Genomic DNA, 21,349 nt, shown 5'->3' with positions numbered 1-21,349 from the left:
CACAATTGTGAGTGAGGGAGTGGCCATTAAAAAAATCCCCAAAGAAAATCAGAAACATTCTCTGATACTTCCCTACTAATTTTACAATTTTTTCCAGTGGCTTTTGGTAAGAGGGCTACTGGCATAGATTTTTGTTTCATAATTTCTTTTTTAAACAAGCATAAAAGAAACACTCATATTGCCATTTGGTAGACGGGCCTCATCTATTAAATGTGTAATCAAAGATTTCACTCAATTTAATAAAGACATTAAGACAATAAAGACATTTAAAGAAAGACATTTCTTACGTGTTGTAATGATGCTCACTTTGCAATATGGGAGCACCCCGTTAAATAGAGATCTGATGTTTATATTCCTGTATAATGTCTCTTTAAACAAGAGCTCACTGTTGTAATGATTATTGTTTTGATTCCGATAGTTACATGGCAAGGATTTGTAACCCTGTTAATTCCACATAAATAAATAAATAAGTAGTTTAAAAACAAAAAGTCAGCATTCAGGTACTTGTTTTGGATAGAAAACACAAAGAATTACACCTTAAGGCCCCAATTTTGCAGTTAGCTGTATCTGGGCACAGAGGTGTGCCCAAGTGGTGCTCACTGAGGGATCAGAGCTGAACTTTGCATGTTGATAAAAACATTTAAAAATTAAATCAGATCAAAGCCTCTAGATTTTGATGCTATAGGCCAAATTCTGTGCTAATTTACATCCTCTATGACCCTTTGATGCCTATTTAAATGAATAATGAAAATCTGATATACCTTTTAAGGAAACCCAATAGTGTTTCCATTTCCTGCGTGTAGCTGACTCCACTTTCTTATTCTTTTTGTGCACCAGAAAATTTTTCACTGCAAGAGCCCCAGCTTTCCGTACAGTGCCCTGGCCAGCTGTAAGGAGGATGTCAGACTGCCCTGGAGAACTCAAGGTACCACTGCTTTGCTCATCACTCAGGGTTGAAGCAGCCTCTTCCAAGTTCTCGCTGTTGGTGGTGCTCATTTCCAGCTCCCTTCGGAAGTTCTCATACACTCCCTGACGGAGCCCATCTCCTGTGGAGCTGCTGCCGCTGTCACTGCCAATGAAAGCTCGACTAGTCGTTGGAGAATAGCTAGAGTTTGTAGCATTTGAACGTCTGGAGAGGAGGTCTGTATCGGTGGTTGCGCCCTCGATCCCACTGTCAGCAAATTCACTCCCTTCACCTGCATTCACATCCTGATTAAAAGAAAGGAAACAACATCGTATGAAGGTAGCTGATATATCATCCTACCCTGGCACTCTGAACAGGCTAAAAGAGCCTGAAGTTTTCCTGATTGTATCAAATTTCTTCACAGTCCTACTTTGCTTGATATTGGAGCTTCCTTAAATTTGCCTTATGAAGACAAGTGGCTAGAAGAATAGGTATTCTAGTAGGGCTTCCAGCAACAATTTAGGAAAGACCAAACAGTTTTAGAATGTGCCCCACCACCAGAGTAAGTTGCGGGGGAGAGGGGAAACGACTTAAATTGTTTACCCTAGACTAAGTTAATGGTGGTAAGAGGTTTTCAGGAAAGAAAGCATGTGACAGCAAAAGCAATGACAGTGTCTGGGGAAGTAGTCATCACCCATAAGGTTCAGAGAGGAAAACACTAATATTGTATATTCACACCTATAACTGAGACTATGTCTTAGGCATCCTATGATTGCCACTTGACATTTATATAACTGAAGATGTACATTTCCCATAGGTGGATATGTATTAAAAATTGTGGCATTCCCACTCTTACTACTCCCAGAAAGTATGTTGGGCAGCTTCATATCTCATTCCTTAGAAGAGGAGAAGACCTTAGGAGGAACATTTAACTGGAAAGAAAACTAACTTTTCCATCTAATGAGCCAATAAGGATTTCCTACTGATATGAGAGCTACCCAAGAAGATGGTCTTAGCAACGTAAGTGCCCAGAGCAGCAGCTGCTCCCTGCATGCTCCTGGCATAGCATGAGAACAGTATGAGGGCCTAGAGGGTGTCAGAATGTTGAGGAATTCTGAACGCTGATTGGCTGATGAGAAGTTAACTTATAATGGAAGGACTCGTTCTTTATAACTGCTGCACATCAGCAGAGACTTGTGAGTCTGTCTATGTGCACTGTTTAGAAGAATAACTACTTCCTCGCCCATTCAGTAAATCCAGTTCTTCCAGTCAGTTTTGATTTCAATACATTCATTAATAAAGTAACTTCTTAGACCCCAATCCTGCAAGCTGCTCTAGACTGTTGTACCCTTTCATCCACACAGCGCTCCACTGACTTAAATCGGACTCCATGTGGGTGCAGAGATCCTCCTGCACAGAGCAGCTTTCAGGGTCAGGATCTTATTTACTGCTGTTCCATACACCTGTTCGGAAACCATCAATCTCCCCAGTTCCTTGCAACACAGAGAATAAGGGGATGCTTAGAGAAACATCTGAGTTAGTGCTGCTGAGAAACCACCCATTTACAATCGACTGTCACAGACTGATTTTCTCATCTCATCTCAAAATGCAGAAAGGTGCAGGGAAAATACAAATTATTAATCTAAATTCTAAAATTCTCTGTGTCAGACATCGCACGTGTGGGAGATAGTCACAGCATTTCCACCAGTTTCACATCCATGCAATTCCAACTCTCTCAGTGGACTTTAAACTAGTATAAAACTAGAACACCTCTGTGCTGAATCAGGCTGAAGGTATCTTAATGGATACAAATCAGGAGATTTATAAAAGGAACAATGAATACCTTTTGCACGTGGTTAGATTTTTTTTTTTGAGAAGTATGTGACTCCTATAAGTAACTAATTTCTAACTTGACATTGACCGTTGTGTAGCACAAGTTAAAAAAAATCACTTGAGTTTTTAAGCATATTCTAATATTAGGAAAATGTAGTTAATTGTTTGAGTCAAGTACTGATTTAATAGACATTTAGATTTCTAGTAATATTTTTATTCATGCTATGTAGTATGTATAAAGTTAATTCTAAATGCATTGCTTCTCTAATTTTTATTTAAAACATACAAAATAGTGTGTGTTTGTTTTTAAATGATGTGTCACTAAAACAGACCCATCAAAGCAGGGGATTAATGGAAATGGGATTTGCCCTCTTGTCAACGTTTATAAAAATTGTGCTTGATATGCTGTTTACCAGACCATTAGAGTTCTCTCAAAAAGAGGCATAATCGTAGTGGTCTAAGCACAGAAGTGAAACCCAGGAACTCTAGAGTTCTAATCTTAGCTCTGACACAGATTCACTGTGTGTCATTGAGCAAGTCACATTAAGGCTGAGCCTTGGTTCCCACATCTGTAAATGGGGATAATACCACATGTCTCTCAGGAATGTTGTACCAGTTATCTGAAGTTTGTAAAACACTGACAAGATGAGAAGCTCAGCATAAATATATTATCTACACTCAAGAGTATTGTACAACAATCATTATAACCTTGTGGTGATCTATGGAATAGACTAGATGGTTCAAAAAGCTTCCTTTCAACTCAATGATTTTAGGATTCTAGCCTGTCCTCAATATCTCCTCACCAACACCCCAAGATCCTCTAAAAAACTGAGGTCTACACTACCACTTACTTTGGTATAACATACATTGCTCAGGGGTATAAATAAACCACCCCCATGAGCGACGTAATTTACATCGACCTAAGCACCGGTGTGGATAGCTACTATGTTGCTGGGAGTGCTTCTCCCGCCGACATAGCTACCACCTCTCATGGAGATAGATTTATAATGTCGACAGGAGAGCTCTCTCCCTCCGGCACACAGCGTCGTGTATTTAGTGTCGTGTACTTAGTGTAGACTAGCCTTGAGATTCTGGCCCTGAAGGGGTTTAGAATCCGAATACCTAAAAGGGAGAATAGATCAAAACTTGTTGCCAGTTGATATTCATCCAGTACTGTTCGCCTTTAGACATTACAATGTCACATTTAGCGAGACGAGTATCTTAAACGGTCTGCAGTATAAGACAATTGGTCTATAGGTCAGTAAGGTTAAGAGCATTCATCAGACAGATTTTTTGCCTTCAGGCCTTATACTGTACTGTCTGCTGGTTCCCATCAGAGGGTTATAATCAGTTTGATTGTGTCACATGAAATTTTCTAATGACACCTTGAAATGTTATAATCCCCACACTAATAGAGTCTCAATTAAAGAGTTCAGCAGAAAGTCAGAAAGTCACGGAAGGTCATTATGCATTTTCGGAGGGGGGAAGGGAGAGAGTCAGAGATTGAATGTGTTGTTTGCTGAATCAAGTGGAGGACAGATGGGTTTTGATTAAGGAATAATAGAAAAATTGTCAAACTTGGGTGATTAAAGTTAGGCACCAAACTAACTAACTGTTTTAGTGACACTTCATTTAAAAACAAACACACACTATTTTGTATGTCTTAAATAAAAATTAGAGAAGCAATACATTTAGAATTAACTTTATACATACTACATAGCATGAATAAAAATATTACTAGAAATCTAAATGTCTATTAAACCAGTACTTGAATCAAACAATTAACTACATTTTCCTAATATTAGAATATGCTTAAAAACTCAAGTGATTTTTTAAGTTAGGCTTGATTATCAAAGGTGGTTAGCACCCATGGCTCCAACTGATCAGATCATCTAATAGAGCTAATATAACTTTAGGCACCCATTTTTCAAATTTTGGCCAAGAACCTGGTGACTGCTGTGCATGACACAGATATAAGGACAGTACTGTATGCTTCTATTAAAGAATACTCACATTTATTTCACAATTGCTCAAACACCACCCTAACACCCAGGATTATGGTGACACTAATGTCCTCTTAAAGGGAGACTGTCAGAGTTCTGGATCTGTTACAGGAAAGGACAGGAAGGCATTCTAAGATCACAGGTTAGCACTTAAGGCAAAGAAGCACATTTCATTCCTTGGTAAAAGGAATTACCAGTGAACTGATTTGGAATTGACAGGTTACTACATACACTGTATAGGGATTTTATGTTCTCTCTGGAATTCATGTCTCTAGCTCATGACTACATTCTTTGTAACTGAAAAAACAAACAAACAACAAAAACAACAAACCACCACTACACTTAGGACCTAATCCAGCAAAGTGTTGACCACATTACCGAAGGTAGGAGGTGTCTGATGACAACCATGCATGTGCTTTTGGAGCCTATGGTTTTTTGCTGTTTTAACAGAGTATAATTTGCCACTGGCAAATTTATTCTAGAGCTCCACACAAATACCACTATAGGGCTTCTTTTTGTTTCTCTTGGAGTTTGTTTAGGTTCTGACTAAAATCCTTGTCTAAAACCTTCTAAAATGCAGGAATGGCACCTGATAGTTTACTCTTTGCCAGGGAAATCCCCAATTTAAGCTCCCAGTCCTGCAACTAGTTCCCTCTAAGCAGATGCAGACCTGCAACCAGGCAGAGTCCCAGGGGAACCACATGCAGGAAGTTCATTGGAAGTCTCGGGCCAAAATCTGTATTGCCATCCCACCGCCTCTCCACTTTTATTTGCCTACCTACAGACCCGGGGAAGAACATCTGCTTTGTCTCAGAGAAAGAGAGCAAGCTATCTCCTTGAAGGCAGAGAAATCAAGGAGCTCAGCAGAACGAATGTTCATGTCTTAAATCTCAGAACCAGAATAGAATATGAACCGAACAAATACAGACATAGATGAGTTTGCCCTTGTGACTAAATTTTTGCTATTTGGAGTGTGAGGAGAAGGCAGGAGAGTTATTAGCCTATAAACTGAAATCAACAGAGTCCAGCAGGAGCAGTGCAGCCATCTAGAATAAAAATAGTACTCTGCTTAGCAAGTCAATAGCTATTAACCTAACATTCCAAGGCTTTTACCAGAACTTCTATGCATCTGTAGATGCAGAGGATAACGGAAGTACTTCCTTACATTCGCATCTGAGGATGCACTGGTTTTAAACGCCAGACTTAATTAGAAGAGGCTAAGCAGACTATAGAGTTGTCTATTAAGGGGCAGGGAGAAGATGTGCATAGCCAGATAGATTCACTACAGATTTTTAAAATCTACAGTTAGATCAAATACCTTTAGCTGTCGTTACCAATGCTGACTGAAGACCAGCAAGAAGACTCCCTACTAGAGACAAGAAGAATAACCTTCATAAGAGTCCTGCATAATGAAGTGAGAGTATCACTGCTTTGTTAAAGACACAGACCAAATCACTGATAAACCAAGACTTAGTGAAAACATTAGCAATCTAGTTATATAATACAATATTATATATTATTTGATACATACAAATACAAAGGTTTCACATGAAGTAAGCTAGGAGCAGGGAGTATGATAGCGCTATTATACAATGTCAAGCAAGCAAGTAAACTAGATATTGTAGTGTCTGCACACTCATTAGATGCCAAAGATAGATTTGATCATACAGCATGGTCACATTTCTTGAAAATCCTTGATTTGTTCAGAAGACATATAAACCCTCATGTTTCAGAGGGTTACATCCCTAAACAATTCCTTCTTCACTTGGATGTGAATCACCCTTTACAAGTGAACCAAGTTCAATGGCACAAGCCAATCATTGGTGCTTGGAGGGTTTCATTCTTTGAAGAGGCTTCCACTAGAAGTGTCCACAGTCTCTACTCCTCTTTGTGTTTAGCAATACAACCATTAGCAATTAACATTCCACAGTACCCTAAAATTGTACATAACTTGTTAGAGGCATTAATTTGGCAAGCACCAGAGAAAGATATTAAAATGGAATGTGTGCACAATGAAACTGAGAGGATGCCCTTATGACCTAATGATAGTCTTCTGTCCAGCGTTAAGGTGTATCATCATATGCCACCCATGTTGCTTTGCTCAAGCCCCATTGTAGCATAATCCTGCCCTCCACATTAATAAAAAATCCATTGTCCAGGAACTTGAGGCAGGCGAGCAATCAACATTTTAGAAGATGTGTTTGCCAGGAAATGACTCAAAACCTTTCAGAAACTGCAGGTAAATTATGGATTTCATCCCTTTCAGACTTGAAAAAAATGTTTTAAAGCAGCAATAGAGAAACTTGAAGGTATCCCTGTGAGTCACCCTCACTGGGAGGAATACAATCTTGAAAGCTAATGGAAAGCAAGCTGCATCAAGCTTATGTCGTATAAATTGCTTAAGAGTGAGAGGAACACTGATATTAGTGCAATATGGGATCACAATACTGGATAGACCACCTCAACCAACAATTGGGAGTTGATACTGAAGAATGTTCAGAAGACATATGTAGATCTGTGACATCTACTAGGCTTAAAAGAATTAAATTGGCATCCACAGATCAAACTTGGCAGTGCAAGGCAAAATAAAGGTTTATTTGTATATGTTCTGTGGAAGTGCCCTATGAAGTACTATGGAATGAGGTATAATGACAAGCTAAGTTTGCTTTACACACTGATACAAAATGATTGAGTCTGTTGCCTTTGGAGATTCCAGTAGTTTACATATGCTGACATCTAAGAGAAGCTCCGGTTCTTCATTCTTGTGCATCAAATGCCATGTGCTTGTGCAGTAGTACTTCAGAAATTACAAAATTAGAAATTGCAAAATTGAAAGATGGCATTACAAATCTGATCCTATTGATGCTGTCTGAAATGGTTCAGTAGGATGGCACTTTCTTTCTTTCCTTGAAAGAATCTTTATATAACTAGATATTAGCCTACTCCTCTAGATTCTTTCCATACCAACAAACACCACTTGTATCTTGACAAGGTTGAGTCACAGTCAGGTGGTTTCTGTCCAGTCTCAGTCATAACCTGGCAGAGCAGAAAGACGGTAGGATACGGATTCAGTGTAAAAGTGTGGTAGAGCTCATCATCATTAGATTACGGCCTGACGTTACAGCTATACATGTTCCCCTCTCTCCCAGTTGCCTTGTATCACATTGAATAGAAGGGGTGACAAGATATAATCAAGGCCAAGCCCAAGGACTCGGCTTGACCTAAATTCTGCAGCAAGCCACCCTGGTTTCTGTTATACGCAGGTGAGGTAAATGAAAATTCTGAGGCCAATTCTGGTGAATTAAAAAATGGAGATTTTTACTGAACTAAATGTGGAAAGTGTAACAGTCAGTACAATATTCCTTGGGATGTTTATTTTTTCAGTCAATTCAATTTATGTTTCACTGCCCCCTGCCCCCATTCTCCACTTTCAGCTTGCTGCAGAATTTTGTACTGACAATGCTTAACAGCAGGGAAAGGCTGTCAGTGGGGAAGCTGGGTGTTTGGACAGCTGGGTAAGAGACAGTGGGGATTTCTGCCCCAGGAAAGCGTAGGAAGTGGTTTGCTGTTTTGTGCACCCACAAAGCAGTTGAGAATGGCAAGCGGATGCATATCCTCTTTCCCGGCTCCCCTTGTGGGATGGATTGGCCTAGTCTATAAATTGTGGGCAGGGGGACTTGAATTCTTTTTCCTTCCTCAGCAAAAATCGTCAGCAACCAGGTGCCTATTGCCGCCACCCACTGCCTATTGCCGCTACCCATGTTAAATAAGCACACTGGCTGAATATCTCTGGTAAGATGATCAGCAGTGAAGTAGTTAATAATGCTGACATTCAAATTGCTTCCACTCCACTTCAGCACTCAAGCCCCAGTGAGACAGTTGGAGCAGCTCACATTTGCTATTGGTTAGTCTCTAAGGTGCCACAAGTACTCCTTTTCTTTTTGCGAATACAGACTAACACGGCTGTTACTCTGAACACTATTGTTTGAGGCTGTTTGCAGACTTGGGAGGACACTGCTCCATCAGGTTAGACTCTGTTCATATGCTGAAGTTTTCCTTTGCAGCTATATGGCCTACAATTTTTGTTGTTTAAAAATGAGAACATAGATTCTGGAACACACAATAACAGGACAATAGACCCTTCAATTGCAAACAGTGTGGAGCATTACCGTGGGATCTTATGTACAAGTGGCTTTTTCACAGCTTCAGCACTGATTTCAACAGGACATGAGTAAGGGTGGCAGAATAAGGCTGTAATGCAGCAAAGTCTGATTCTTGCAATGCTCTGTACATAGGACTACATTACAATGTCTTTCTATACCCTCAAAGACTCATACAGACGGTCCCCTCTTTGCTGTCAGTAGCGGCACAGAAAGTTTCCACACCCAGATTTTAAGAGTCTTGAGGGCTGTGGCTCTTAACCCTTTTGCTTGTGGATGACATACTGAACTAGCCCCTCAAAACTCACCTTTCTTACAACACAATGGTCTACCCAGATGAAGAAAATTCTAACTGGGAAATAATGCTAAGCATAAAGCTAAAGGATATTCTGACCACGCTGGAGTTAAATAAACAGTGACAAGCTTCATCAAACTCCATGAAGTAAAAAGCAGGGTTAGATTTATTTACTCTAATTAAAAGTCAATTCCTTGAAAATGTCACTGAGGGGGTGGAGGAGAGAAAAAATAAAAGTAAACAGAAAAACAAAATCAGAATCAAAGCAAGTCATTTGGGAGTTCACCTGAACAATTACATAACTGAACAAGGCAGGAAAATGTCTGCAAAGCTGGATGAAAACTAGGTCATAGGATAATACACTGAAGCATTCTGAAAAGAAAAGTTTCAATGAAGAATCACTCAAGTGGAGAGTCTTACTATTGCAAATTACATCCAGCTAAGTAAGCGCAGTCCCTCAGATGGTCAGCTGTGGCAACTGTCTGTGGTTTTTACATGGGATGCATACAATATAGCCTATAGAGATTACAATTACTGGGATGGCAAAAGTACTTCAAATGTATAAATATGCGCAGTCCTAGTGTTAAAAAAAATGACAATGGAAGTAGATCAGATCGTATGGCTGTTAATTTTCTTTCTACTAACTTTGAACAAAGGGAGAAAAAGAATCCACTAGAATTTTCAAAAGAATATTACGAGGTTTGCCCAAGGATCCAAAAAACTTTCCCCAAGACCCTTCCCCTAGCACACAGGCATATGAGCGTGTGCTGGGAAAGGCCTCTGGCTGTTTGCTTTAAAACATCTAAAATGGTCGTACCCAACATATTATATAGTCCCATCCATTTTGAGAACAGTTAGAGATACATTTGAGACCTTTGTGCAATAGCATTAGGATGAACAAAGAAGCAACTCAGTGCACAATGATAATTAACCACAGAATTTTGCTTAGCCAGCATTTGAAATGGCAAGGTGCATATTAGGACAGAGAGATGAGAGAAGGCCACTAACTTATACTTCTCACATACTTCTCCCTTACTGTGTGTCATTAAATTATAACTGTTTTCTGTTCTCTCATTTGACTCCAGCTGGACTAAGAATATGTTTGGAATCTTCTTTCTAGTATTAAACTAGACTATGAAACTAGACTGAAATATACATATCCTTTGTGGAGATGTCTTACACAATTTAATAGAAAATTGTAAGCTTTCTACAGTTTTTCTTTTTAACCATGCTATAGAATGTAATGAAAAATTAGATACCCGGCACAGAATTCTAAGGGATGGTACAAAAAGCAAACAAACAAAACTGTAGAACAGATATCATTCTCTAATAAAATGTTTTTATAGTGATTTCTATACAGCCCAATTTAATTCCTATCGAACACGACTGGTTTCATCCCTATTGCATTCTCTATAACTTTTCCACAGGGAAATGCCTTAGGGTCCATTAGCAGAATCCCTGCAGAGACTTAAAAATGTAAACAAAGGTATTTTCAAATGTAACTAAAAGGTTTTTAATGTGCCAAGACCCAACAAGATTTGGGTTCAGCACTGAAATTTTCAGTGTGCAAAGGATTAAAGAGGGATATTTGTTCACTCTCTTCCTATTTAATTTTATAACAAACAATCCACTGCAGATGTTGAAAGGAGACTTCTTATTCCCCAGAGTCAAGGAATAGCTCAATGCCTATGTAAATGGCCCAGCCTGGGCCAGCAGAATGTTTGAAACCAGGACATTCAGTGCTAAAAGCATGAGTCTCTACTGCTTGAACTTAAGGACTACGCCATGAACTGGAAACAGTAGCAGATATATAAACTTCTTTGTGGAGCAGCCACAAGAGGACAAAGACCCATCCTGCTACTACATGTGGCCAATACCTCTTGGCTTACTGATTAGTTATAATTTTTAAAAATGGAAACAGTCCATACTCCACATACAGTTTTCAGACAAATGGTGATCACTTGCTGGAAAAAAAGACAGCTTAAGTTCTTACTGGGGCTTGACTATCTCTCAGGCTATGTCTACACTGGCAATTGAACAACAAAACTTTTGACTTTCAGAGGTGTTACCCTCCCACCCCATGAAAGACAAAAGTTTTTGACATGACAAGTGCCAGCGCTCTCCTGCTGACAACACACCACTTGTTGGGGATAGAAGTTTTTTGACAGCAGAAGAGCTGACAAACCGTGGCTATACTGCACGATTTTTAGCAGCACGGCTGTAGCAACACAGCGATGTCACTAAAAGCTGTGTAGTGTAGACATAGTCTCAGCCTGGAAACTGAGAGCACCGGGGGTTTCATCTGAAACCAAATACCCAACATCAGTGCAAGAAGCCCCAGGTTTACCAGAGACTTCACTGGTCACTGGCTGTCGACCACCATCCCCCACAAAATTAACATTTTCAATCTAAAGTATCACCACAAATTTTATATGGTGATCAGGTAGAGGGGACACCTTGAGATGGTACAAAAAACATATCTCAAGGTAATTGCTTCCCCTCCCTAATTATACTTCAGGAATATTTATAAGGGCTATCAATAGTGAATGAACTATTGATCACAAGATTAAGATTCTGGCTGAAAATCCACAAAAGGAAGGAGGGAGAGACCATCTGCCTAGAACAGGTCCAAAAAAGAAGTTATAATCTCAGCACATGTTTAGATACAGGCTGGATACAACATAATTGCTCCATTAAATTTGGATTGCAGTAAACAAATGATCACTTTGGGGGTTCTCAAAAACTTCAGCTGAAACTCGGGGGGGGGGTGGGGGGGGTGGGAAGGAGGGCAAATGGGATATAAGCTGTGTACAACAGCAATTTGCCTTCCTGTCAACAGAAATGGGTGACAATACCAACCAAGTAAGCTTTTTCCACCTACATCACATCAGTTCCAAAAGCCCAGTAGGATCCCAGCAGAGCTCTGCTGGAAGTCTTGATTTAGCAGAACTGAATCTGTAAAGTTAAGGAAAAATAGAACTGCTGTGTGGGTGCCCCAAAGCCACTTTCTGAATATTAATTGCTTGTACGTATTGAAACTAATGGTCTCTCCAGTGCTGAAAGATTCTAGCTCCCAATTAAAGAAAAGTGACTCCCACGTTTCAATTTTAAGGTTTAACCTTTTGTTTCTTTTGCTAGAAACTGAAAACATTCCATTTAATTTGTTTATTTAATTTGATAAAGAGATTCTATTCACATTTCACAAAAACATAACTATTGCCAGGCCTAGCAAAAGAACTTGTGACTTAAATGTTATCCTGAAAAATATATCGCTTTGCTTTTTAAAAAGGGATCTTAGGTGCCTCGGTTGTTTTGAGATGCCTTAAAGCAATATGATTTTCAGACAACGGTGCTCAACACTTTCAGAAAAGCAGGCTCCCTTAAGATGTCTCAGGATGAACACCCCAAAACAGAGTTTCACAAAAATCACCAGCCACTTTTGAAAACTTGGATCACGTTAAAAATTAAGAGCAAACCTTGCCAATGTACAGTAGGAGATGTGCATTCATAACAATGGCAGAATTCAGCCCTCACGTGCTCAGCATCTCCAACTCCTAGTGACCTCTTGCGGAGTTTGGGGTATTCAAGAGCTTCCTGCTAAAGTCTTTCAGGACTTTATGGGTTTGGGCACGGTTATCATAAAGGCAGGTGAGAATGGAAAACCTGCAAGTCTCTGAAAAATGATTCTCTGAAAAATGTGCCAAGATTTATGCAATTATAATGTAAAAAGCCTGACAGAAAGGAGGGTCCAGTGGTTAAGGCACACACTTAGGACTTAGGAAACCTGGGTTCAATTCCCTATTCCTCCACATGTTTCCTGTGTGACTTTGGACAAATCTCTCAGTCTTGCTGGGCTTCAGTTCCCCCACCTGTACGATAGGAATGATAGCACTACCCTACCTCCCAATGGCATTGTGAGGATAAATACATTACAGATTGTGAGGCACTCAGATACAATAGTAATGGGGGCCATAAAAGGTCCCCTGGTTCATCGATTCCTAGTGTTTCCACAATTCTCCTTTCCCTCCATCCCCCAAAAGCTATCTCATCAGACTCACCAAGGAAGTAGCTCTTTCATTCTATATACCATTACGGTTTCCTTTTTGCCGTCTTTTATAAATAAAGCAACATATTAAAACCTTTTTCCGGGTCTCACCACAGGCAAGTCTGGACTAACAAAGATTACTGCTAAAAATAAACCTTAGCTTTACTGCATGCTGTTGGGGTTAGGGTTCTGGAGGGAATGTCAACCCTTTCAGATTTTTAATTTTGTTTATTGTAGTTTATTTAATGAAATAATTGTTGCTGAGTCTCTTTCGATCAATAGTCTGAAATTGGAAGAGATCTGTCTAGTGATACAAGCTACTGACGTGATGTCACAGGCTATGTCCGATGAAATGAGACTCAAATTCATTACTTTCATTAGGTGCCTCAAAGGGATATTCTAATGGCATGATGAACGTTGGGGAGAAAAAAATACTTCAGCATTTACCAACTGTGTGGCTTTCCTTTTCAAATACACTCTGAAAAGAACTGTAAGGCAGAAGTTGAACCTAACAATTTTCTTTGGATTAATAGAAAATGCTTTGTTTATTACTCCTAAATGGCAACCTGTTTTCTGTTGCCTGTTGTTGCTTTTTTATCCGTGCTATCTTTAATAGCCTTGTTGAGGATGTGAAGAGTTTCTGTGCTGATACTACAAAAAATGCCTCCAAAAATCTAGAGCTTATTTTGAAGTACAAAGCTTCTGCTGTGAGAAGCTGCAGCATCTGTTTTAGAACGTCATTTTTATATTTAGAAGCAGAACATCTTCATTGATCAAGCACAGCCAACTAAACCAACAACCCACCTCCAGTCACCTTCTGCAAGTTAGTGCCAACCAATGCCCTTCCTTCAGTCACTCAGCTGGGTTTCATTTCATGTTCTAGTGTCCCCCTCATTGACCCATCATATTAGCAGATCCCAACACCTACATTGCAGTATACCGTGACCAGCCTCGCTCATGCTGTCAGATCTAATCTCTCTTGAAGGGGTGTGCAGCCAAAAGCTCAGTTCAGCATCAGGATGCAAATCTGTCAGTCTCCCACACCCATTCAAAGTGCTTTCCCCCCCCCCTCCTCCCCTGAAGGTCACAAGATGTGATGAGTGCTCCCTGCTACATACCTACTAAAATTAAAACATATAGTCAAATCAGGGTAGTCACCGAAGCATGCCATCTAGTGCAAAGCTTGACCCATTTGGTCAGGCTCTTCTTGGACTGTTCTGTTTCGTCTACTGGCTCTGCTTCCGATCCAACGCCCACAGACAGCAAATAAATAGTGGGGAAGACATTATCGTCAGCCTTCTATTTTGGAGTTGTGCCACCCCTCAAAGAAGGGCCAGCGTGCCAAATGCACTCTGCATTCAAATATATTTCACCTGCAGTGGCTGCAAACGGCACATGCGTGGCATGGATGCTGCATTACTTCTATTTTTGTAAGGGATACTGTGCTACTTACCACATGCAACGTGCTGCTGTATGCAGCCCAGGCCAGTGCAATGTAACCAAGCAGATGTGTCACAGCTAATACAGTGAAACATTCAAAGAGAACAACACAACACACACAATAAAGAGCCAAACCAAAACTCTGATCCACGGGTTAGAGGAATGGGGCGTGTGTGTGTAGGGGGGAGAACGACAGCTCTGTATCCTGTGCTCTCCCTGGCTTGGGGAAGCTGTGCTTCCTCCACTACCCTCTTCCTTGGTTGGTGCAGTGACTATTCTCCCTCCTTTTTCAATCCCTGATAGATGAGTACGAAGCAGACCAAGTGCCTGCAGGACTCCCAATCTCTTCCCATTGAAGAGCACTGTTTTCTGAGTGATGTTTTGCAGGACTTTGAAATTCAGACATTTAGATCAATGGAAGTAGAGAGGGAGCGTCAATCCAAGGGGCAATTTTGATGGATGGGGGTGGGGGAGGGGCAAAGGTGAATTCTCAGTACTTCCAATCGGGTTGGCGAGAGGCTTGGAAGCAGCATTGAAACATGGAAGGGTGGGATGGACCTCAGTATCCTCTTTTGCTCCTGGCCATTATAGCTAAAGTGTGACGTGGGGATGATGCACTTGAGTTCCATGACAGCAATGGTAAGAGACGAAGCTTTGACCAGATACCCTAAAAGCACTGCCAAATAAATAGAATAATCTTCCTATCTGTCTGCAAACTGCAGATTTATCCTTCCCAGGGAGAAATGACTCGAAGGAGTGGAAAAAAACCCCACTATGATTGAAATGGAGCTAAGAGTTTTGAACAGAGCATTCATGAAAGTACACCCAGTCCTGAAGGCACTTGTTCTCCTTCCCCCTTATTTAAAAAGAGGAATATGGAGGGAAACAGAACATACATCAAGCTGCCAGTATACCACAGTCTACTTAAAACATCTGTGATCGTGATCTAAATAAAGAACATTTTTTAAGTACATGAATTTGTTAAACAGAAACAAAGAGTTTCAAAAGTTTAAATGGAATAGAGTAAAACTGCATTACCTGAGCAGTTTTTGCCCTTCGGCCTTGCATGCTGTTGCTGTGGCTGATTTGTAGGTTGGTGGCACCTTCTGAAAGGCAGTGAGATTTCCTACAGGGGAGTGTATTATAATTACTATAGGTAGGAGTATCCTCTGCTGTAGCTGACGCCATCTTATGGTTCCCAATATCTGGAATATCAGACACTAAGTTCCGACAGTAAGCCCCAAAGCTGTTTCGTGGGCCTCCGTTTATCGTAGCACCTGAGTTTTTTGGTGAATACAAGTCACTCATAGAATTGGCACGTTGGCAGGCAACCAGCTGCTGGGGATTGTTGCTTGCTTCTGTGCCTCGAATCCCCTCACCATCCTTCTCCTCAGCTGAACCTAAGATTTCTTCGTTGCTTGTTAAATGTTCTTGGCTGAGGTCAGAGAGTGAAAATTCCAAGCTGTCCTCCCGCCAGATGTCTGCAGATTTTGAACGCTTTTTCTTGAAGCTTGCAGTTTCCATGAAAGTTGTCCCATTTGTTGCATATCGATGCTGTCTGCCATCTTCTTCAGCCAAAAATGTAGTCTCATCCCCGTAAAGTCTGCTTTCTTCCGTGTCTGGCATGCTCTGCACTGAGGCTGCCATGAGAACTGTGCTGCTGTCCACGCTAGGAGTAACAGAAGAATCGGTGTGGTAAGAAACAGGCCTTAATCCCATGTCCACTCTGTCCACCCAAATGGGGCTTCCAAAGTCCTCTAAATTGGCTTCTTGGTTAAAAGGCTCCAGGCCATTTTCTGCCAATGACTGGGGGATGCTAGGAGTACTGCTAGATCGGGTGCTCACTTCTGAGTTCCTGTGGATAACTTTCCCTGAAGAAGCATGCCTGGTCCGTCGAGAAGTTTTATTTGAAAGGCGAAGTGAGCGTGATGTGTGCTTCCGTCCCAGGCCGGCGTGCTTGTCTCCATACAATGCGTGCTCTACATTTTGGCTTTCCGCGTTTCCCATGGTTTTAAGGTCTGCAAGATTAAAGAATAGGAAATATTAAACTTTCAACTAATATATATACCAATATATATAATATGGCTGTTAGTAGCTCCCATGGATTGTACAAAGGAAAGAGATTGTTTCTTAAAAGGAATCTAGACCCTCTCATCCAGAAGTAGTGCTAAAAGATATATGTCATCATGTATCTATGATCCATGTACATCTGCTGAAGCATGTGTTGCAACTAAAAAGAATTATTTTAACAGTGATGAATAATAAAATATAATCAGTTTGCAACATCACTTGTTAACTCAAATACAATCCAGTGAAGTTTTCCAAGGTATGAACCCAGGGCCTCAGTTACCCTGGTTTAAATCAAGAGTAACTCACTAAATCCAAAAAGAAAAGGAGTACATGTGGCACCTTAGAGACTAACCAATTTATTTGAGCATGAGCTTTCGTGAGCTACAGGTCACTTCATCGGATGCATACCGTGGAAACTGCAGCAGACTTTATATACACACAGAGATCATAAAAGAATACGTCCTCCCACCCCACTGTCCTGCTGGTAATAGCTTATCTAAAGTGATCATCAAGTTGGGCCATTTCCAGCACAAATCCAGGTTTTCTCAGCCTCCACCCCCCCCCCACACAAACTCACTCTCCTGCTGGTAATAGCCCATCCAAAGTGACAACTCTCTACACAATGTGCATGATAATCAAGTTGGGCCATTTCCAGCACAAATCCAGGTTCTCTCACCCCCTCACCCCCCTCCAAAAAACACACACACAAACTCACTCTCCTGCTGGTAATAGCTCATCCAAAGTGACCACTCTCCTTACAATGTGCATGGTAATCAAAGTGGGCCATGTCCAGCACAAATCCAGGTTTTCTCACCCCCCCCCCACCCCCACCCCCATACACACACAAACTCACTCTCCTGCTGGTAATAGCTCATCCAAAGTGACCATTCTCCCTACAATGTGCATGGTAAGCAAAGTGGGCCATGTCCAGCACAAATCCAGGCTCTCTCACCCCCCCCCTTCCTCCCCCCCGGGGACACACACATACAAACTCACTCTCCTGCTGGTAATAGCTCATCCAAAGTGACCACTCTCCTTACAATGTGCATGGTAATCAAAGTGGGCCATGTCCAGCACAAATCCAGGTTTTCTCACACCCCCCCCACCCCCACCCCCATACACACACAAACTCACTCTCCTGCTGGTAATAGCTCATCCAAAGTGACCATTCTCCCTACAATGTGCATGGTAAGCAAAGTGGGCCATGTCCAGCACAAATCCAGGCTCTCTCAGCCCCCCCCTTCCTCCCCCCCGGGGACACACACATACAAACTCACTCTCCTGATGGCAATAGCTCATCCAAACTGACCACTCTCCAAGTTTAAATCCAAGTTTAACCAGAATGTCTGGGGGGGGGGGGTAGAAAAAAACAAGGGGAAATAGGCTACCTTGCATAATGACTTAGCCACTCCCAGTCTCTATTTAAGCCTAAATTAATAGTATCCAATTTGCAAATGAATTCCAATTCAGCAGTTTCTCGCTGGAGTCTGGATTTGAAGTTTTTTTGTTTTAAGATAGCGACCTTCATGTCTGTGATTGCGTGACCAGAGAGATTGAAGTGTTCTCCGACTGGTTTATGAATGTTATAATTCTTGACATCTGATTTGTGTCCATTTATTCTTTTACGTAGAGACTGTCCAGTTTGACCAATGTAAATGGCAGAGGGGCATTGCTGGCACATGATGGCATATATCACATATATCAAAAAAAAAGGGGGGGGTGTTTTTTGGAGGGGGGTGAGAGAACCTGGATTTGTGCAGGAAATGGCCCACCTTGATTATCATGCACATTGTGTAGAGAGTTGTCACTTTGGATGGGCTATTACCAGCAGGAGAGTGAGTTTGTGTGTGGGGGGGTGGAGGCTGAGAAAACCTGGATTTGTGCTGGAAATGGCCCAACTTGATGATCACTTTAGATAAGCTATTACCAGCAGGACAGTGGGGTGGGAGGACGTATTGTTTTATGATCTCTGTGTGTATATAAAGTCTGCTGCAGTTTCCACAGTATGCATCCGATGAAGTGAGCTGTAGCTCACGAAAGCTCATGCTCAAATAAATTGGTTAGTCTCTAAGGTGCCACATGTACTCCTTTTCTTTTTGCGAATACAGACTAACATGGCTGTTACTCTGAAACCTGTCACTAAATCCAGGGGTTACATCAGTGTATATCAGAGGAGAATCTGGCCCTGAATGTGGTTTTGAGTGTGAGCCAATTTATAATGAAAGTAAATTGGTAATCTCAGTTTTACACACATCAGTTAAATCTATTAAAATCAGTTAATCCTCAATGCAACACTGGCCAATAATGTAAACTGCAAAAATTAAAGTTCCATTTCCATACCAGAATCCCCTCCCACTGAAGCAGGACTCCCTTTCATTTAGCAATATGGAATTGCAGGGTGGTTGCATCCTCCTGATACCTGTTCATGACCCCCTGGGTCAGAACCTATGCTCTACACTAAAAGAACAGAGAATTATGTATATTTAGGTTCCTACCAGAGGATGGTTAAAGGGGAGAGATTCTGTATTTCTACTTTTTGAGCAACATCATACAGTATTGAAAAAAATATCTAATGATATTGATTTGTAATTCAATAAATGATATTGAATTTGTAATTATCAACACCACTACTGGCACCCAAGGCATCAAAATGCAACTCTGCAGAGCAATACATTCTACAAGCACTGTTCTAAGGAGATCCTCATTGAGGACCATAACTCATTCTAATGCTTTGTACCAATGATTGAAAAAAAATTTAAGCCAATCTTTGCACAGGAAAGAGAAAAATGATCACTAATGTTCCCAGAATCCTGCAAACTGGTGCTTCCAGGCCATCCCCACTCACAGGGGACGTGTTCTGGTGTGATGCCAGGGTGTCACACCTGGAAAGGAAGGTCAATTTCTAGGCCTAGCAACCTTGACAAGGTTACTTTATAATAACACTACAGGTGACTTTTCAAAGTCATACATGGAGTTGTAGCTACATGACTCCTGCTGACTAAGGGGAAATTTTGCAGCTAAATACCTGCACAATGCTTTAAAAAACAGGGTTTTTTAATAAAAGCCTAATAAAAGCCTCTGAAAAAGTCAGTCCTAGGTCTGTGCTTCATTACATCTAGGCAAGCTTTAGACCATTATTTTGCTTCTATACATTTTAAAGCCTCAACAATAATTAAATATACCATTGTATTTAGTTTTCTTTGGGTTTTATTTAGTATGAGAGATACTGTACCACAGTTTTTCAGTCTATGTAGAATAAGAAATAACAACAGTAACTCAGATTCCACTGTGTGGGTTACATGATCACTGTGCCAAAGTATTAAAAAAAATGATTTTTTTTTTAAATCTTCTTTTGATACTGGTAATGAGACTTGTAAAGACATTTGCTGGACATCAAAAACTGAGGTAGGAGTTGCATCCACTCAGCGTCCTCTCCAAAAGTGCTAAAAACTACTTTACCTGGGTTGGAACCAGGCTCCTTGAGACCCATGAGGACAGAACAGATGCATCTTGTATGAGGTTCTACCAATGCCTTTGTGCAAGGGCTTTTGCAAACATAATGGCTAAATTCATTCTTGGTGTACTTCAGCTGATAAGTCCAAGGAAGAATTTGCCCCACACAGCCGGATGCATTTCTCCTGTAGGCTGGTGTAACTCAGTGAAGTCAATGAAGTTATACTAGCATTACACTGACATAAGTGATACCAGACTCAAGACCAGGAAGGGACAATTATAGTGTTATTGTAACTGGATAATAGCATTATTTACAGCATAGATACAAAATAAATAATCTCTGTTTTAAATTAAAAAAGAAAAGTAGCTGCTTTGGCCAGGAGCAAAGTTACGTATGTATTAAAATACAAAATCATACAAAATTTAATATGAAAATAAAAACAAACGCAAAGAAAATGGTGCGCAACTATTTACATATAGACAAAAAACAATTCTTTAAGAGGGATCACAGGACAAAGACTTTCTGGTTTTGAGGCAGCTATATTAGACTTGAGAAAAACAGTAAATGGTGTCTAGAAAGCAGGATAATAGCGGGAGGGTTATTGCTAAGAGCAGTGGGTTTCTCCATTATAATCATGTGCCATACTTTATTGAATCAGATGCTCATAGAATGAATATCATTGTGTATATGCATTAACCAGCTGAATACACAATATCAGCTACTGCGCAGAACCTATTTAACCTCACATCGATTACACAGAAAGGACTGAATCAATTCTGATAAATGTTCACACTGCAATTCTGCTCCAGGTACTATCAAACACTTGTGGTGGGGGTGTATTTTTTTTGCAAATACTTTGGAAAATGGTCAGAATAGGAGCTAGTATGCTTTTGAGTTTCCCTATACAACTAACTAGCTCCAGTTAGGTCACTTTTTAGTTATGACTTGCTAAAAATCTGTGTGGTAGAAAGGGGTATGGGCACTACCTAAAACATTCTGACATCTCTGTATCGAAATAAATTGACCAAGTGAATTAAAACCACACAGAGTGAGATCCCAGACTCACTTAAGTAAATGGCAAAGCTCCCATTGACCTCAATGCAGCCCGAGCTCTGGGACCGCCCCACCTCACGGGGTCCTAGAGC

The 21,349-nt window shown here is 40.7% G+C and overlaps 1 protein-coding gene across 7 annotated transcripts in view; it reads right to left on the bottom strand.

The window, feature by feature from the left end:
- TIAM1 (TIAM Rac1 associated GEF 1) overlaps positions 1 to 21,349 on the bottom strand; it is a 276,930-nt gene that overhangs the window by 92,385 nt on the left and 163,196 nt on the right. For all 7 annotated transcript variants that reach the window (XM_084620561.1, XM_084620566.1, XM_084620563.1 and 4 more), the window contains 2 exons: positions 15,719 to 16,698; positions 762 to 1,209 (listed from right to left, as the gene is read on the bottom strand). In XM_084620561.1, the coding sequence (XP_084476687.1) occupies positions 762 to 1,209; positions 15,719 to 16,687 (1,417 nt within the window). In that variant the 5' untranslated portion in view covers positions 16,688 to 16,698. The remainder of the gene's footprint in view (positions 1 to 761; positions 1,210 to 15,718; positions 16,699 to 21,349) is intronic.

Source organism: Lepidochelys olivacea, assembly GCF_965140295.1.
Source record: "Lepidochelys olivacea isolate rLepOli2 genome assembly, chromosome: 1".
NCBI classification, from domain to species: Eukaryota; Metazoa; Chordata; order Testudines; family Cheloniidae; genus Lepidochelys; species Lepidochelys olivacea.
This window is presented reverse-complemented; position numbering and strand designations above follow the sequence as displayed.